The following is a 13,352-nucleotide window of genomic DNA, read 5'->3' on the forward strand; positions in this document are numbered from 1 at the left end:
CCCTATTATATACATCAAAGCTGTGTATTGGTCTCCGTTTAAAGCTATTTAACACTAAAGGAAACAAAATCAAAATATAGTGTGGTATTCGGCAACCGTGAGCCATGCCTATGGCACCCCTGATCTAGGGTTCGGTGGAGGGTCAATGGTCCTCCCCCGAGTCCTGGGGAAGGGGTCTGACGACCCCCTCCCTATGCTTAAAATTAATGATTGAATCTGTCATGTTTATTATGGTTAACTGTATTCTTAATTCTCCCCACCCTTTTCAGGGATGGGGGATCATTATTGCCCAAACTGACCATTGTATATGTATTATAATGCTTTTATGTTATGATTATTTATTCCTATCCATGTAATTATTGTTTGTTGTATATAGCTTTAGTATCCTTTAAACCTTCAATAAAGTGACAACTGAAATAGATGTTGATCATTATCTAGTGAATGCTAGAGAAGCGTAGCTTCTCTATAGTAAGGTGTCCACGTCTGTCACACTGCCGTAATCTAATTGAACTCCGGTGTCTGCCATTTATCCTCGGCGGATACCACAACTTTTGGTGACAGCTGTGTGAGATTACGGCGAACCACAAGTGTAGAGCAGACGCGCATCTGAGGCTAAGGTACTCCCAGCAGTGAAACTGGCAAAACTGACGCAAGCAACCTGAATTACCCACCCTGGACAGCAAAGTTTAACTGCAGTTGTGGAAGCGAGACAGCGAAATTTGACGAAGAACCGCGAGCAGCGCCGATATCTAACGGAGAATTGAGCGCTCAAAGGGCTGAAACAGGCCTGCGGACCGGCTGAAACAAGCCAAATAAGTGTAAACGGCTGAAAATAGGCCAACTTTACTGCAAGAAATAGCAGGATCCGAACCAGTGGCGCTAGCAGGACGGGACATTCCCTGCCGCCATCAGCCAGATTTGGATCAGCGGCGCTAGCAGGACGGGACATTCCCTGCCGCCGATAGGCTGAAACATGCCACATAGCTGCAAGCTGCGAGCCAACATACGAGTGTAGTGCACCAGAACAGAGAAAAACTACGTCAACTCCAAGTATCCTGAGAGGCTACAACGCAGCCACCCATCTAGAAAAACAGATATTATGTCACATTGCAGGGATTACCACCCTGGTGTGATGGCTAAACAATAGATTTATGAGCAAAGCTTGGCAAACAAATTGTTGTGTTGTGATAAATCTAAAAATAGAACAGGCTTGGATTTATTGTGTATTGTGATAACAGCTAAAAATAGAACAGGGTTGGTAAACAAATCTGTTATGCAATTGTGATAAGGACAAAAATAGAAGCTAGATGTAATATAATAAAGACCCTGATATACAATCAAATCACCTCAAGCCCACAGCACAACAACAATACACCCCTTATTCCAGGGGAAAGGGAGGAGCCCCTCTCCATTGAAGGCAAATACAATCAGGGTGATATAATAGATAAGCCTAGGATTAAGAAGAAAAGGCACTATTACACCAGCACACAGTTACCCCCCTCCCTCACAGGGGGAACGGACGGAGTTACCCCCGTCCCCTCACGCGCTTCCCCCTTCCTACCCACACTAGACTAAGTCCGTCTGTAGTGTGGGGCTAGCGACCGGGCACACAGAGCGCCATTCACGGGTAGCGCAACAGAGTGCGGAAAATATCATAAATTCAACGGACGAAGCGGACCAATGAGAGAGCGAGTTGAGGGATAAGAGCGCGTTTTCCCCGTGTGCGCGGATTTGACGGTGTGTACGCGCGTTGCAAGGACAGGAGATTTCACGCACACACACACACACACCGGAGCGGAGCTACTCCATAGCATTTAACAGGGGTATCTTTAGCAAATAAAGAATTACAAGCTTCTCTCCTTCTAGCTCTAGTGTGATAAAGGAAAACCCAATCAGTTCCTGACAGCAGTTCAGACCCTCAACATCTATCTACCCCTACCAGCCTACCCTACAACCTCAGCACCTAACTAGTGATAAGTACAGCTAAGTTATATCTTTGCAACTAAACTACCAACCTAGTGATACAAACAGTGTTGGCTGTTAGGCTAGAAAGCCTCAAGTGACAAACCATTCATTTTAGTACTGTATAACTTTGTGCCCCGCCGTTGAACCGTTGACCCGATGGACCAGCCGCAAGCCCCAGGAGGTGATCAAGCCCCAGGATGGCTCCAGGATGACCCTCAGCCGGCCCCAGCCGAGTACCGCAAGCTGATGCTGAGCAATCTGCCGGAGTATAGAGGGCCGCCCAAGCAATCCTGGTCGTCACATATCCGCAGACTCGAGATGTCATGGGCGGCTTACCGCGTGCCACCTCATGATTCCCTCAACCGCCGCAACGCCCTCCTACTGTCACTGGTAGGGCAAGCGGCGGAAATGGCGTCCCATCTGTTTGGCGAGGCAGGCCAAGCCTTGACCTACGAGCAGGTCAAGGCCGAGTGTGAAATGCTATTTCGTCCTGCTTTTGAATCCCAAACGCTTAAACTGTTTTTAAAGCATTTTTGAATGGGGGGTCAAAAATATACTATGCCACATTTAGAATAAGACTGCAGGGCCGAAATTTTAATTAGTCCCCCGAGTTAGTTTTTTTTGGGGTTTTTAAAAATATTTTTTATAGCGGATTGGGTAATTTTTACAACAGCAGAAGCATTTTTAATTTTAATTGCTTTTTTTCTTCCTTTCTTTTCATTTGTACACTCTACTATGCCCTTGATTGGGTATAACGAATAAAAAATATTTATGAAAGTAAATTATATTGGTTTAAGAATTTGGTTCAGCTATAAAATCTGCATTTTTGTTAACGAAACAAGCCGGATGGATAATTATAAGGATTTTTGGACAATTTCTTCATTGTAATAATTTATCGTCTTCTCCCTGAAAAAAAATTTTGGGGGTTTAAAAAATACGAGAATTTTTGTTACCAGAAAATCGCCATTTTATATGGTTTCTGGATAAATAATTTTGTACATTAATTTCCCCTTTATTCTTGTTTTTAGTCTCTAAATTTCTGGGAGGGAAAAAGTGTTAGAGAATAAACGGAAATAAATCAAAAATCAAATGTTATTGCTGTCTATGTAGAACTAGGTTTGTGTGTCTGAACTCTGAACTGATTATTCGAAATATTTAATTAGTTACTAGGTAATCTTTCTTACTTTTTTACGTTTTTTTTTACATATTGGCTGAAAAATTTAGGGCACTGTTATTGAATTGTTTTTAAACTAGTTGTCTAAATTTTTTTATCAATTATACTAATCTAGAGCAGGGTAATCTTATTTCGATTTCTCATATCAAGAGATAAGGAGATGGGATAAAGGGGGTGGGTGGTTGGGGTGCACAGTTTTATTTTAACCCGCAGCCTTAGTTTCATTTATTAAAGAACATGAAAATCTGGTGTAATAAAATCTGCTGGATTATAACTGATTCATAGCACAAAGTCTTCAATTAATTTCTAAAATATGGGGCGGGGGTTCATTGCTCATTAAGCACTTTGAGGGAAACAACCTAAACTCGTATTTTTTAGGTACATTCTGTATTCGGACTAGAAAGTGTTTCTGGTGAAAAGATCTCTGTTCATTAACTTCTATAAAGAGGTAAGAAAACCTGGATGACATCCTTAAGTAGCGAATCACAAAATAATGAAAGATGGACAAACGGACAAAGTGAGATATATACCTAGCAGATTTTTAGTGATTATAAATCAAAATTATTTTTAGAAAATCGCAAAACCTTTCAGATTTATTTGTATTATATCGACAGATCAACGAAACAAGTAAAATGCTCCTGGTATGAAAAATATTCACAAAAAAATATTAAATAGCAACAGAGAATAGTTTCCCCCAAAAGCCCTGGGGCAGACAGACAGACAGTGAATTGTGTGAACGAGTTTCTTTCATGGATCTAAAGGATAAGACAATGGCCGATAAATTGATGTACATATCCAATGATGACACACAAAATTACCCCTTCTTTAGATTAAAATTCCTGGTTGAAACGTTTAAACACTTAACTTAATAAACCAACCAAGTAAAATTAAGTATAGTACTAAAGTTGCTAAGCCAACAATTAAGAAAATGTTATAATAAATCATTGGGGACTAGTATAATAAACAGCCCTTAATGCCCCCTTTTAGTTTGTTTGCTTCAGACAACAACTAAGAAGCTATAACAAGGATGACAACATCCATAAAAGCGAAGCTCTGAAACGATAAGGATAAACGTACATTAACACTGAATAATTAGAATATAAATGAATAAGAGTCAACGCAAAATTGGGAGTAAATTTGTTGAAAAACTTCTTGATACAGGATAATGTTTATGGACATAATTACATTTTTAGGCCTTATTGAGTTGCTTTGCTTATTATATTTTACTTTGTTGTCCCAGGAATCAGTAAACCAAAATTCAGAACAATCAGATAATTAGATCACATAAATATTTGTGAAGAAGTAAAAATCAACATGTTTAAAATGGACGTACGGACATTCTGGTAATGATTATAGAGTTGCTGCGTTTTCTAAATCATACCTAACTACTACAGGAATCACCATGCAAAGTTTGAAATCGATACACCAATTTTAGAAAGCTTCGCTTTTAAAAATTAAAGATATTTTTGATGTTTAAGGCTTGGGAGAGTGTATCACCTGCTCTCAAGAAACTGGAGGTTGTCGTCAAAATGAGAATAAGGTAGGTGAATAATGTTCCAGTATGGCTTCGAAACTGATTAATATCCGTTGGATTAGAACCGGTTCTCAGCCATAATGAAAAATCATATTATAGCATCGTATTACAAACACTATTTACCACAAATGTTAAAATATAAATCATAAAATCAATATCAGTTTTGTCAGCCTGGGCTAATTGGTTTTAATCTTATAATCTTACATTTTAATATCTGCAATAAGCTGTCTATAATACGATTTGATAAATAACTATTCCTCAATCTTAACCAAATATTATCATTTCTTTGGATTAAAAATACTGGTTGAAAAGTTTGGACTAACATTTTCTATATTTCAACTTTTTCAAATTTTATTTACTAAGCAGGATCTTTTAATGCCATAGTCGTGGCCGAAGTCATGGCCGTAGTTGCAGCCGAAGCCACGGCCAGTGCTGCCAATAAAAACATGGATTTTTAAATGTTTGAAGTTTTACGTATTATTATTATTTTTTTCTTCATATTTTTACTTAGAATTCAAAAAGTAGTTGTGATTTAAAGATCGCATATAGCCTTGGCCACGCGTAGCCAATTTGATTTAAAGGTCGCTATAGGGTTTGTGGCTGTACCTCTGGCAGCGGCAACAACAACGGCTACACATTTAAATTCAGCTCTGGTGTCCCTCAAATTGTCTACCAAAAAATCTATTTTGATTGGATTAAAATAGGGTGTGTTAGTTTTTTTTGTCACTATAAGATATGTAATGTTATGCTGTAATGGCTGTAGCCCAACAGTGTTATGGACCTTGAAGGGTTATTGAAAATTTATGGAATATAACTAAAACCACCATTTTTTCAACAAAAAAAAAGGTGGGGGGGAGTAGTAAGCTCTGTAGGTAATTTGTACAATATAAAACCATAAAAAAATCCGGGAGGGGGGGGCGGGGGGGGTGACAAAAATGCACATTTTGGAAAATTTTCCTAATTCGTAAAACTACTATTTAAGATTTCTTTGTGGTCTAAAAACAAGAATGCTAATATCCATGATTCCATATGTACCAAGCACAAAAAAAACATGTAAAAAACAATATGGAGCACAAATGTTCTTTTTATACATGTTCATCAATTGTTTTAGAAAGACGTTGAGATGGTGAGATGAAATTAACAAGCTGTATAAATGCTACCTCGACACCCCATGGCCACCTAGCCAGAGATGCCAAGTACCTCCATCAGTATTGCCAAGAATGAACCAGGTAAATGAAATTTCGCTATGAGTGTCAACATACACAATTACGCGTAAAAGGTTAAGTTATATACAAAATTAGCTGGCAGAAAACTCAGAAATGAAAATATATCCAAGGTTCCTAAGGGATGAGACAATTGACAATATTATTGTAAACCCTATAATAAAAATGAAATTGCTCTTCTGTTCATAAAGAGAGGGTAGGTTTCTTGTAAAATCCGTAAAGGTGTGTGTTTTAAGGCTTAAAAATAGTAGTAGAACGATAATATTCACTAAATATGTGTATTTCTTATTGAAAAGAACTACCTATAGACAATTTTTTTTTTAAAGTTAACATAAATTTTATCATTCTACTACTGTTTTTAACTTATAACATATACCTAACCTTTACGGATTTTATAAGAAACCTATCCCTCTCTTTGTTGATGAAAAAAAAATTATACACTGATAGTTTGTAAAACCCAATAAATATCTTTACTTTCAGGAACACAAATCGTGGAATCATCATTCAACCATCTACAAAGCCAGAACAGTTTTGGCAAAAAAAGATAATTATTTAAAAATTGATTTCAGTTCTATTTATAATTCTCGTCTATTGTCCTTTATTCCTGTGATTTATGATAAAGTACGATATTTTTTTATTTGGTATTACATAATATAAACATAATTATTATTTAACCATGTATAGCATCGTATTAAAGACAATTTGCCACAAATATTAAGATAAAAATCAGAGAATTAAAACCAGTTTTGTTTGCTTAAGCCTTAAGTCTTCATTTAAATATCCGGAAATCTGTATATTAAATTCTAAATTGAAAAGTATTTTTTTTATGTTATACATTATTAATAAAAATAAATAAACAATAAACTTAGTAATATTTTAATTATAACGTGGCAACTCTACAATCATTATATCTCTAAGTCTGTTAACAATTGCAATAATTATGTGATACTTGCGGCTGGCTATGATAATGATATATATATGATAGTTTAAAAGTTACTCTGAAATTTACTTTGTCTAAAATCAATATCATTACTATACTAATACATATTTACCAAAGATCGCATAATATAATATAAGTATATCTAAAGTAGTAAGTAAATTTGTTGCAAACCTGTTTAAATACGTACTTTTTAAGGACTTTAATATAGAGTAGTTGCTTTGGTTATAACATAGTACCTTATCATCTTACTTGGAATCAAAGGGAGTTATCAAAAAAGTAAAAATCTGCATGTTTTAATGGACGTACGGTCTTTCTGGTAAAGATTATACATAAAGTTTTTGTTAAGCTTTCTAAATATCATTAAAATCGATATGCCAATTGAATTAGTGTCAAGAGCTAACCTCTCTGGGCGTACGTACAGACAGACAATCCTAATTATAGAAAAGCTTAGCTTTCAAATTAAAAACAACGTTATCAACATCCATTAATAGCGAAGTCAAAAATCCCGAAAACTTTAAATAAAATGTTTTATGCATTTTTAAGCATGACTGATGGGCAAAATTTATAAAGATTAAATGTTAATATGTCATAGGAATTAAAACCACCGACTGTGGCTCAACACAGCACATCCGCTCGTCGTCGGGAAGGTGATAGATTCGAATTTCGTTCCGACTTTGCGTCATAACTCAAGACGCTAAAAATGGTTCATACTGCTGCCATGTCAGGTGCGCGACATAAATATTTAGAGAAGGGGGAATGCCTTGGCCCAAAAAACAGGCGCAACTTACTACCATATACAGTTAGGACTTCTCAGACAAAGGTCGTGCAATCAAAGGGTTGGTTGTCTGATGGGCAAATGGACGCTTTTCACCGCAATCACAGGGCCTAGGTCTGACAACCATATCCATAAAAAAATCACACTGTTACAGAAACAATGACTAATTGTCAAGGGCCTATGCTCCCCCTGTGGAGTGAAAATGGCTAGTCACTGTTTTTTTTAAGTCATAGGAATCTAAAATTTTAGCTGACTTGAATACAGACAAAGTGAATTAGGTATAGTGTAGCCTCGCTTTTAAAAATGACAAATATTTAATGGAACAAATTATAAGTTTTAATAATATTTATTTATGTAAAAAAAATCAGACTGAGGTGAATAAAATAAAAAAAACATAGGTATTGAAAATCTGATTATAGTACCTACAATGAATTTTTACAGCTTTTAAAGTTTTATCACAATGACAAATAGTAGGTACAAATTACTATTATGAGGTATTTTATAACATACAGAGTTATATCACAAAAAAACAATGAATAAAAAATCTATCTTCAACTAAAAAGGCAAAAAGGAACTCAATAAAAACTGAAGAAATGGCGTCGGAACCGCTGCTCCCGCCGAAAAAAGCAGTTTCACAACGAATTTGTAATTACAATTTTTTTGCCAAATTAGACAATTTTTAATCATCCGAGACCAAACTAAATGTCAAATGCAAATATTAACCCTTAATGGTGGGGGGGGGGGGGGGGCTCCGGTTTTTTTATCTCATTTTCTGTTTGTGAAAGATCAAGAGCCCGAATTGCGTGACTTTTAAAGTATGGGTATAACACATAACTGCAGGGGTGTATATTCTGCAAAAGATTTATTTTTTTCCCCCGGCAGCAAATTTTTAAACATTTTTCCCCTCCTAGTTTTTTTTTCCAGCAGGGAAGGAAATAAAATGGTAAAAATATTTACAAAACTCTTTATTTTATTCCTATTATACCCCCTCACACATTTTCTTTCAGTTTTTTTCACCAAAAAGGTGAGAAAAATGGAAACAAATGCTTCCAGTTCTCTTAATTTTTACGTTCTTTCCCCTAACCACATACTTTTTATTCCCCCCCCCCCCTCAGCAGGGTCAAATTTGAAAATATACACCCCTGCATAACTGAGAGTTGGAATTTTTTAAATATCTCTATCCTGGCGGGCACAGGATGCCAGCAAACCTGGCAGGGTCATCCAGGTAAAGAGCTAAAATATCTTTTTGACTTTAACAAAGCATTGTATCTTACCAAAATACTTAAATATCCCCTAGTAGTACATCCTCATATAAAATACAGGTGTTCAAGTCAATTTCAGGTTCCAGGTATGATCCTGCAGGTCTTCAGAAATCTTTAAAAGGCTCCTGTGGCCGCAATTTTTGACTTAGAGACTTCAAATTTTAAACTTAAGGTTAAGTCTACATAATGTATTAAAATTTTATAAAGATCCGCCGCCGTTTTCCCGCCGACTGCGGCGGCTGGCAACTGCCAAGTAGAGCTGAGGCCGCTGAAAATTACATTTTGATATTTCTAATATAAAAGGGGGGAGGCGAGTGTGACACTTTTTGAAACCAAAAGTAAAACGTGCATGATCTCAGCCCATAAAAGAGATATAACTCTAAAATTCAGCACAGCAGTTGCTTTTGTGGAGAACAATATGGAACTGTGAAGAAACGGCGGCGGAACCGCCGTTTCCTGCCAAATTTTTTTTTCTTGCTAAATTAGACAGTTCTCAATCATCTGAGATAAACTTCTTTTCTCATAAAAATTTCCCTTATATTTTCATGTGACACTTAAAATATTTCAAACATGTCAATATTTTAAAAAATTTAAAGTGTAAAATCTTACAAGTGTCAAGTAAAAATATAAGCAAAATTTTTTGAAAACAAAGTTTATCTTAGATGATTGAAAACTGTCTATTATAGTGAGAAAAGGCAAAAATAATTCGGCGGGAAACGGCGGTTTTCGGTTTGAGCGGCATTTCCGCCGCCGTTTCTTCACAGTTTCATATTGTTCACCACAAAAGTAACTGCTGTGCAGAATTTTAGAGCTGTAACTCTTTTATTGGCTGAGATCATGCACGTTTTACTTTTGATTTCAAAAAGTGGCACATTCGCCTCCCCCCCTTTACACAAAGATAAACAGTGTCTGTCAAAAATTGTTCTTCTAGCTTAAAAAATAAGAAATTTACAGTCGTTTAAAATTTTTAAGTAAAAAGGACATAAACAAAGGTTGTTAAATAAAAGGGTGAAGGAAGCGAAAATTGACTTTGACTTGCTTAAGGTCGAAAATTCATTATCAAACAGGGGACTTGCACAAAAAATTTAGCCCTCTTACAATAATAGGAATTGAGATAATAGGAGGGGGGCGTTTACCCCCCCCCCCCCCCGACCGATTAAGGTGCGGCAAGGGGCCCAACTGTTAAGGGTTAAAATATCACCGCATCGTATTATACAGTTTTATGGAGAGAAAAATCTGCGCGCTAAACGCACAAATCCGAGAAACACTGATAATGTCTCGCATTGTTATATAAACAGCTTTCCTCGGATATAAAATGTAAAGTTATAAGATTAATACCAGTTTTTTTATTTGTAGAAAACTGTATATAATACGATGCTAGGCATAATTTTGTCGTATAGCTGAGAACCGGTTCTAATCCACCGGATTTTAATAGGTTTTGAATGAAAACGAGAAAATAAATTATTCTGATTTTGGCAATTTCGTCTGGCATATTATTTTATTTTAAGGAATAATTTTTGTGTTGGTATCTTTTTTTAATAAGATGTTCAAAATTATCCTTTTTTAAAAGTGTTTCCCGCTGATATGTGACAAATGAAGTGAAAACTAGGCTAGTTTAGTAAGGCTAGATAAATATTTTTAAAGCTATTGACAGAGTAAATACTATATTAAATACTAAATTAATACAGAGTACATAATAAATTATAAGGTTGGTTAGTTTAATTTGACGTAGTCACAAAGCCTTTTAAGCAGGGCTCGGCAGCCGCGCGTCAGTTGCAACTAAGCCCTAAATCTAAACCTGTTTGTATGCTTGAAAAACTTTTTCTTAAAGATAGATTGCCATATTTCGGTCAGGTTTAGACTAACAGCTTATTTTTAAAAATCGTAAAAGGTTTAGGTATTTTTTTAGGCTTACAGGCGGCTGATGAACAGCTGCCGATCCATGCTTTAAAGAACACAAATATGGATGGCCTTTTATTGATTGATCCCAAGTCTCAAAATAGATAAAATAAAACGATGAGCTTAGTTTTAACATCAAGTCATCAAAACATCCAACCTTAATTCAAAACTATCTATAAAAAGTTATCTTTTAGGAATATAGCAGAACTTAATTACCTACTTAATTTGAAATATGAAATAGAATAATGTCTGAACTATGAAAATTAAGTATTTTGATATTCTTTTATTATTGCAAAATAAGTTAATAAGGATAATTAGGTTCTATAGAATTAACATTTTTTGTTTGTATCAGTATCTTTTTTCCAACGTTTCCAGAGGCCAGGCTGTCGTCGCTTACTTTCCGGCTTCTAAAATAACAAGAACTATTAATCACAACGAAAGAAAAAACATTTATTAGCGTAAAATATTTCAACTGATTCCCCCCCCCCCCCCCGGTGTAATAGTGTACATTGTACAAGCTGTGTATATTTTCTCCACCTAGATGAATTTCTGTACCCCAATCCCTCTCTCCCAAAGGGGGACAAAGCAAAAACGAAAGCAAGTGATTTTAAGAACCTACCAGCAGTGATGCTTTTTTTTTTAGTGTTTGCACAAAAATTTTACCTCGGCGGCAAATTTTTTTAGGGGGGTAATTACCTCGCCAAAAGATAATAGGGGGGTATTAATCCTCCCCCCCCCCCCCCACCCATCAGAATTCAAGTAAATTTTACCCCAAGGTTAAAAATGTTTTGGGTGTAAAAAAAATTGCGGGACATTTTAAACCCCCCCCCCCCAAAAAAAAAAGCTTGGACGCCCTTGCTTGTCCCTGTTCTAGAAAGCTTTTATGAATTTTGTATTCAGTTACTTTTCTTAATTGGTTGGTTTCAACTATAATGTCCAAACTTTCATACCATAACTCTAATCTAGAGAAGGGGGAATTTTATTTTAAATTAGGGATGAACATTAAGGGGGGAGGCGGATGTGCCACTTTTTGAAACCAATAGTAAAACGTGCATGATCTCGGCCCATAAAAGAGTTACAGCTCTAAAATTCTGCACAGCAGTTGCTTTTGTGGTGAACAATATGGAACTGTGACGAAACGGCGGCGAAACCGCCGCTCCCGCCAAAAACCGCCGTTTCCCAACAAATAGACAATTTTCAATCATGTGAGATAAACTTTTATTTTCATAAGAATTTCGCTTATATTTTCACTTGACACTTTTCGCCGTTTCTTCACAGTTCGATATTGTTCTCCACAAAAGCAACTGTTGTGCCGAATTTTAGAGTTATAACTCTTTTATAGGCTGAGATCATGTGCGTTTTACTTTAGGTTTCAAAAAGTGGCACATCCGCCTCCCCCCTTTGTTGTTTATTCTCTTTTCCGTAAAAATATGCGTGTTACAGATTAAATGAATGTACACGAAACAAGGTGTAGAGAACCCCGAAATTTAGAATAGCTACGCTGCTCATAATAATAATTAACCTGTGTTGAATGAAAGAATATTCTTCAGTGCAGTGATACTAAATAAACATCCGGCCTTCACCACTACTGAAAAAATAAATAATTATAGTTTTTATCATATTCAATCGTAATGATTAATATCCAGCAAATTAAAACTGGTTCTCATCCATAAGAAAAAAACGATGAATAGCATTGTATCATATCCAGTTTAATAGCCCGTGTATTCGGCATCTTGGGGCTAAATAAACATGTTTTTATCTTATAATTGTACATTTTATATCCTCAGAAAGCAGTTTATAATGCGATGTAAGAAATGACTATTATCGCGTCGCGTATTATAGACAGCTTAACGCGGATATCAAAATGAAAATTAATAAGATATATACACATTTTTTTTTAGTTATGAGGGGCCGGAAGCCCAGGTACCTAAATAAAACTGTTAAACTAAATTAAGTTTAAGATTTTTATTTTAATGTACGTGGAAAATTATCTGTGAAATGATGCTAAACATGATTTTTTCAGTATGACTGAGAATCGGTTCTAATCCAGCAGTTTTAAAACCAAACTACTGGAATAAAAACAATTTTGCATTGGACATAGGATTATCTAGGTATCAATAAACTTTTTTAACAAGGATGACAACATCCATAAAGGGAAGCTCTGAAACGGTAGGACAAACGGACATTAACACTTGTATAATGTCAGACCTGAATAATCAGAATGCGAATGTATAAGAGTCAAAGCAAAATTGTAAGTAAATTTGTTGAAAAACTGCTTGATACAGGATATTAATTATGGACATACTTACATTTTTAGGACTTGATTATAGAGTTGCTTCGCTTTTAATATTATACTTTGTTGTCCCAGGAATCAGTATACCAAAAATCAGACCAATCGAATGATTTGGTCACATACAAAGGGGGGGGGGGGCGAAAAAGACACTTTTTGAAACCAAAACTAAAAGTCAAAGGAACTCAACTAAAAAAAAAGTGTTCCAGGTCTGACATTTTGCATGGCAGTTGCTCTATAGGGGTACAATATGGAACTGTGAAGAAACGGCGGTGCAACTGCCGAGAAAA

General features: G+C 35.8%; 2 protein-coding genes and 1 long non-coding RNA gene across 6 annotated transcripts in view; 1 reads left to right on the forward strand and 2 right to left on the reverse strand.

The window, feature by feature from the left end:
• Positions 1-13,352, reverse strand: part of LOC145333427 (calpain-D-like) — a 60,231-nt gene that overhangs the window by 18,219 nt on the left and 28,660 nt on the right. The window lies entirely within an intron of this gene.
• On the forward strand, positions 1,502-6,760 carry LOC145333430 (uncharacterized). Of its 3 annotated transcripts, XM_080178570.1 has the most exons (5): positions 1,502-3,135; positions 3,518-3,587; positions 4,618-4,679; positions 5,785-5,902; positions 6,377-6,760. In XM_080178570.1, the coding sequence occupies exon 1, from the start codon at positions 2,122-2,124 to the stop codon at positions 2,500-2,502; it is 381 nt and encodes a 126-aa protein (XP_080034696.1). In that variant the 5' UTR covers positions 1,502-2,121; the 3' UTR covers positions 2,503-3,135; positions 3,518-3,587; positions 4,618-4,679; positions 5,785-5,902; positions 6,377-6,760. The 3 variants fall into 3 exon arrangements, with proteins under 3 accessions (XP_080034696.1, XP_080034698.1, XP_080034697.1); XM_080178572.1 differs by lacking the exon at positions 5,785-5,902; XM_080178571.1 differs by lacking the exon at positions 3,518-3,587.
• On the reverse strand, positions 7,939-12,346 carry LOC145333431 (uncharacterized). Its single transcript, XR_013884500.1, has 2 exons — positions 12,295-12,346; positions 7,939-11,179 (listed from the first exon to the last, which is right to left on the reverse strand). It is a non-coding gene; the product is annotated as an uncharacterized LOC145333431 (long non-coding RNA).

Source organism: Acartia tonsa, chromosome 12 (assembly GCF_053477335.1).
Source record: "Acartia tonsa isolate MP-2025a chromosome 12, ASM5347733v1, whole genome shotgun sequence".
Classification (NCBI taxonomy): domain Eukaryota; kingdom Metazoa; phylum Arthropoda; class Copepoda; order Calanoida; family Acartiidae; genus Acartia; species Acartia tonsa.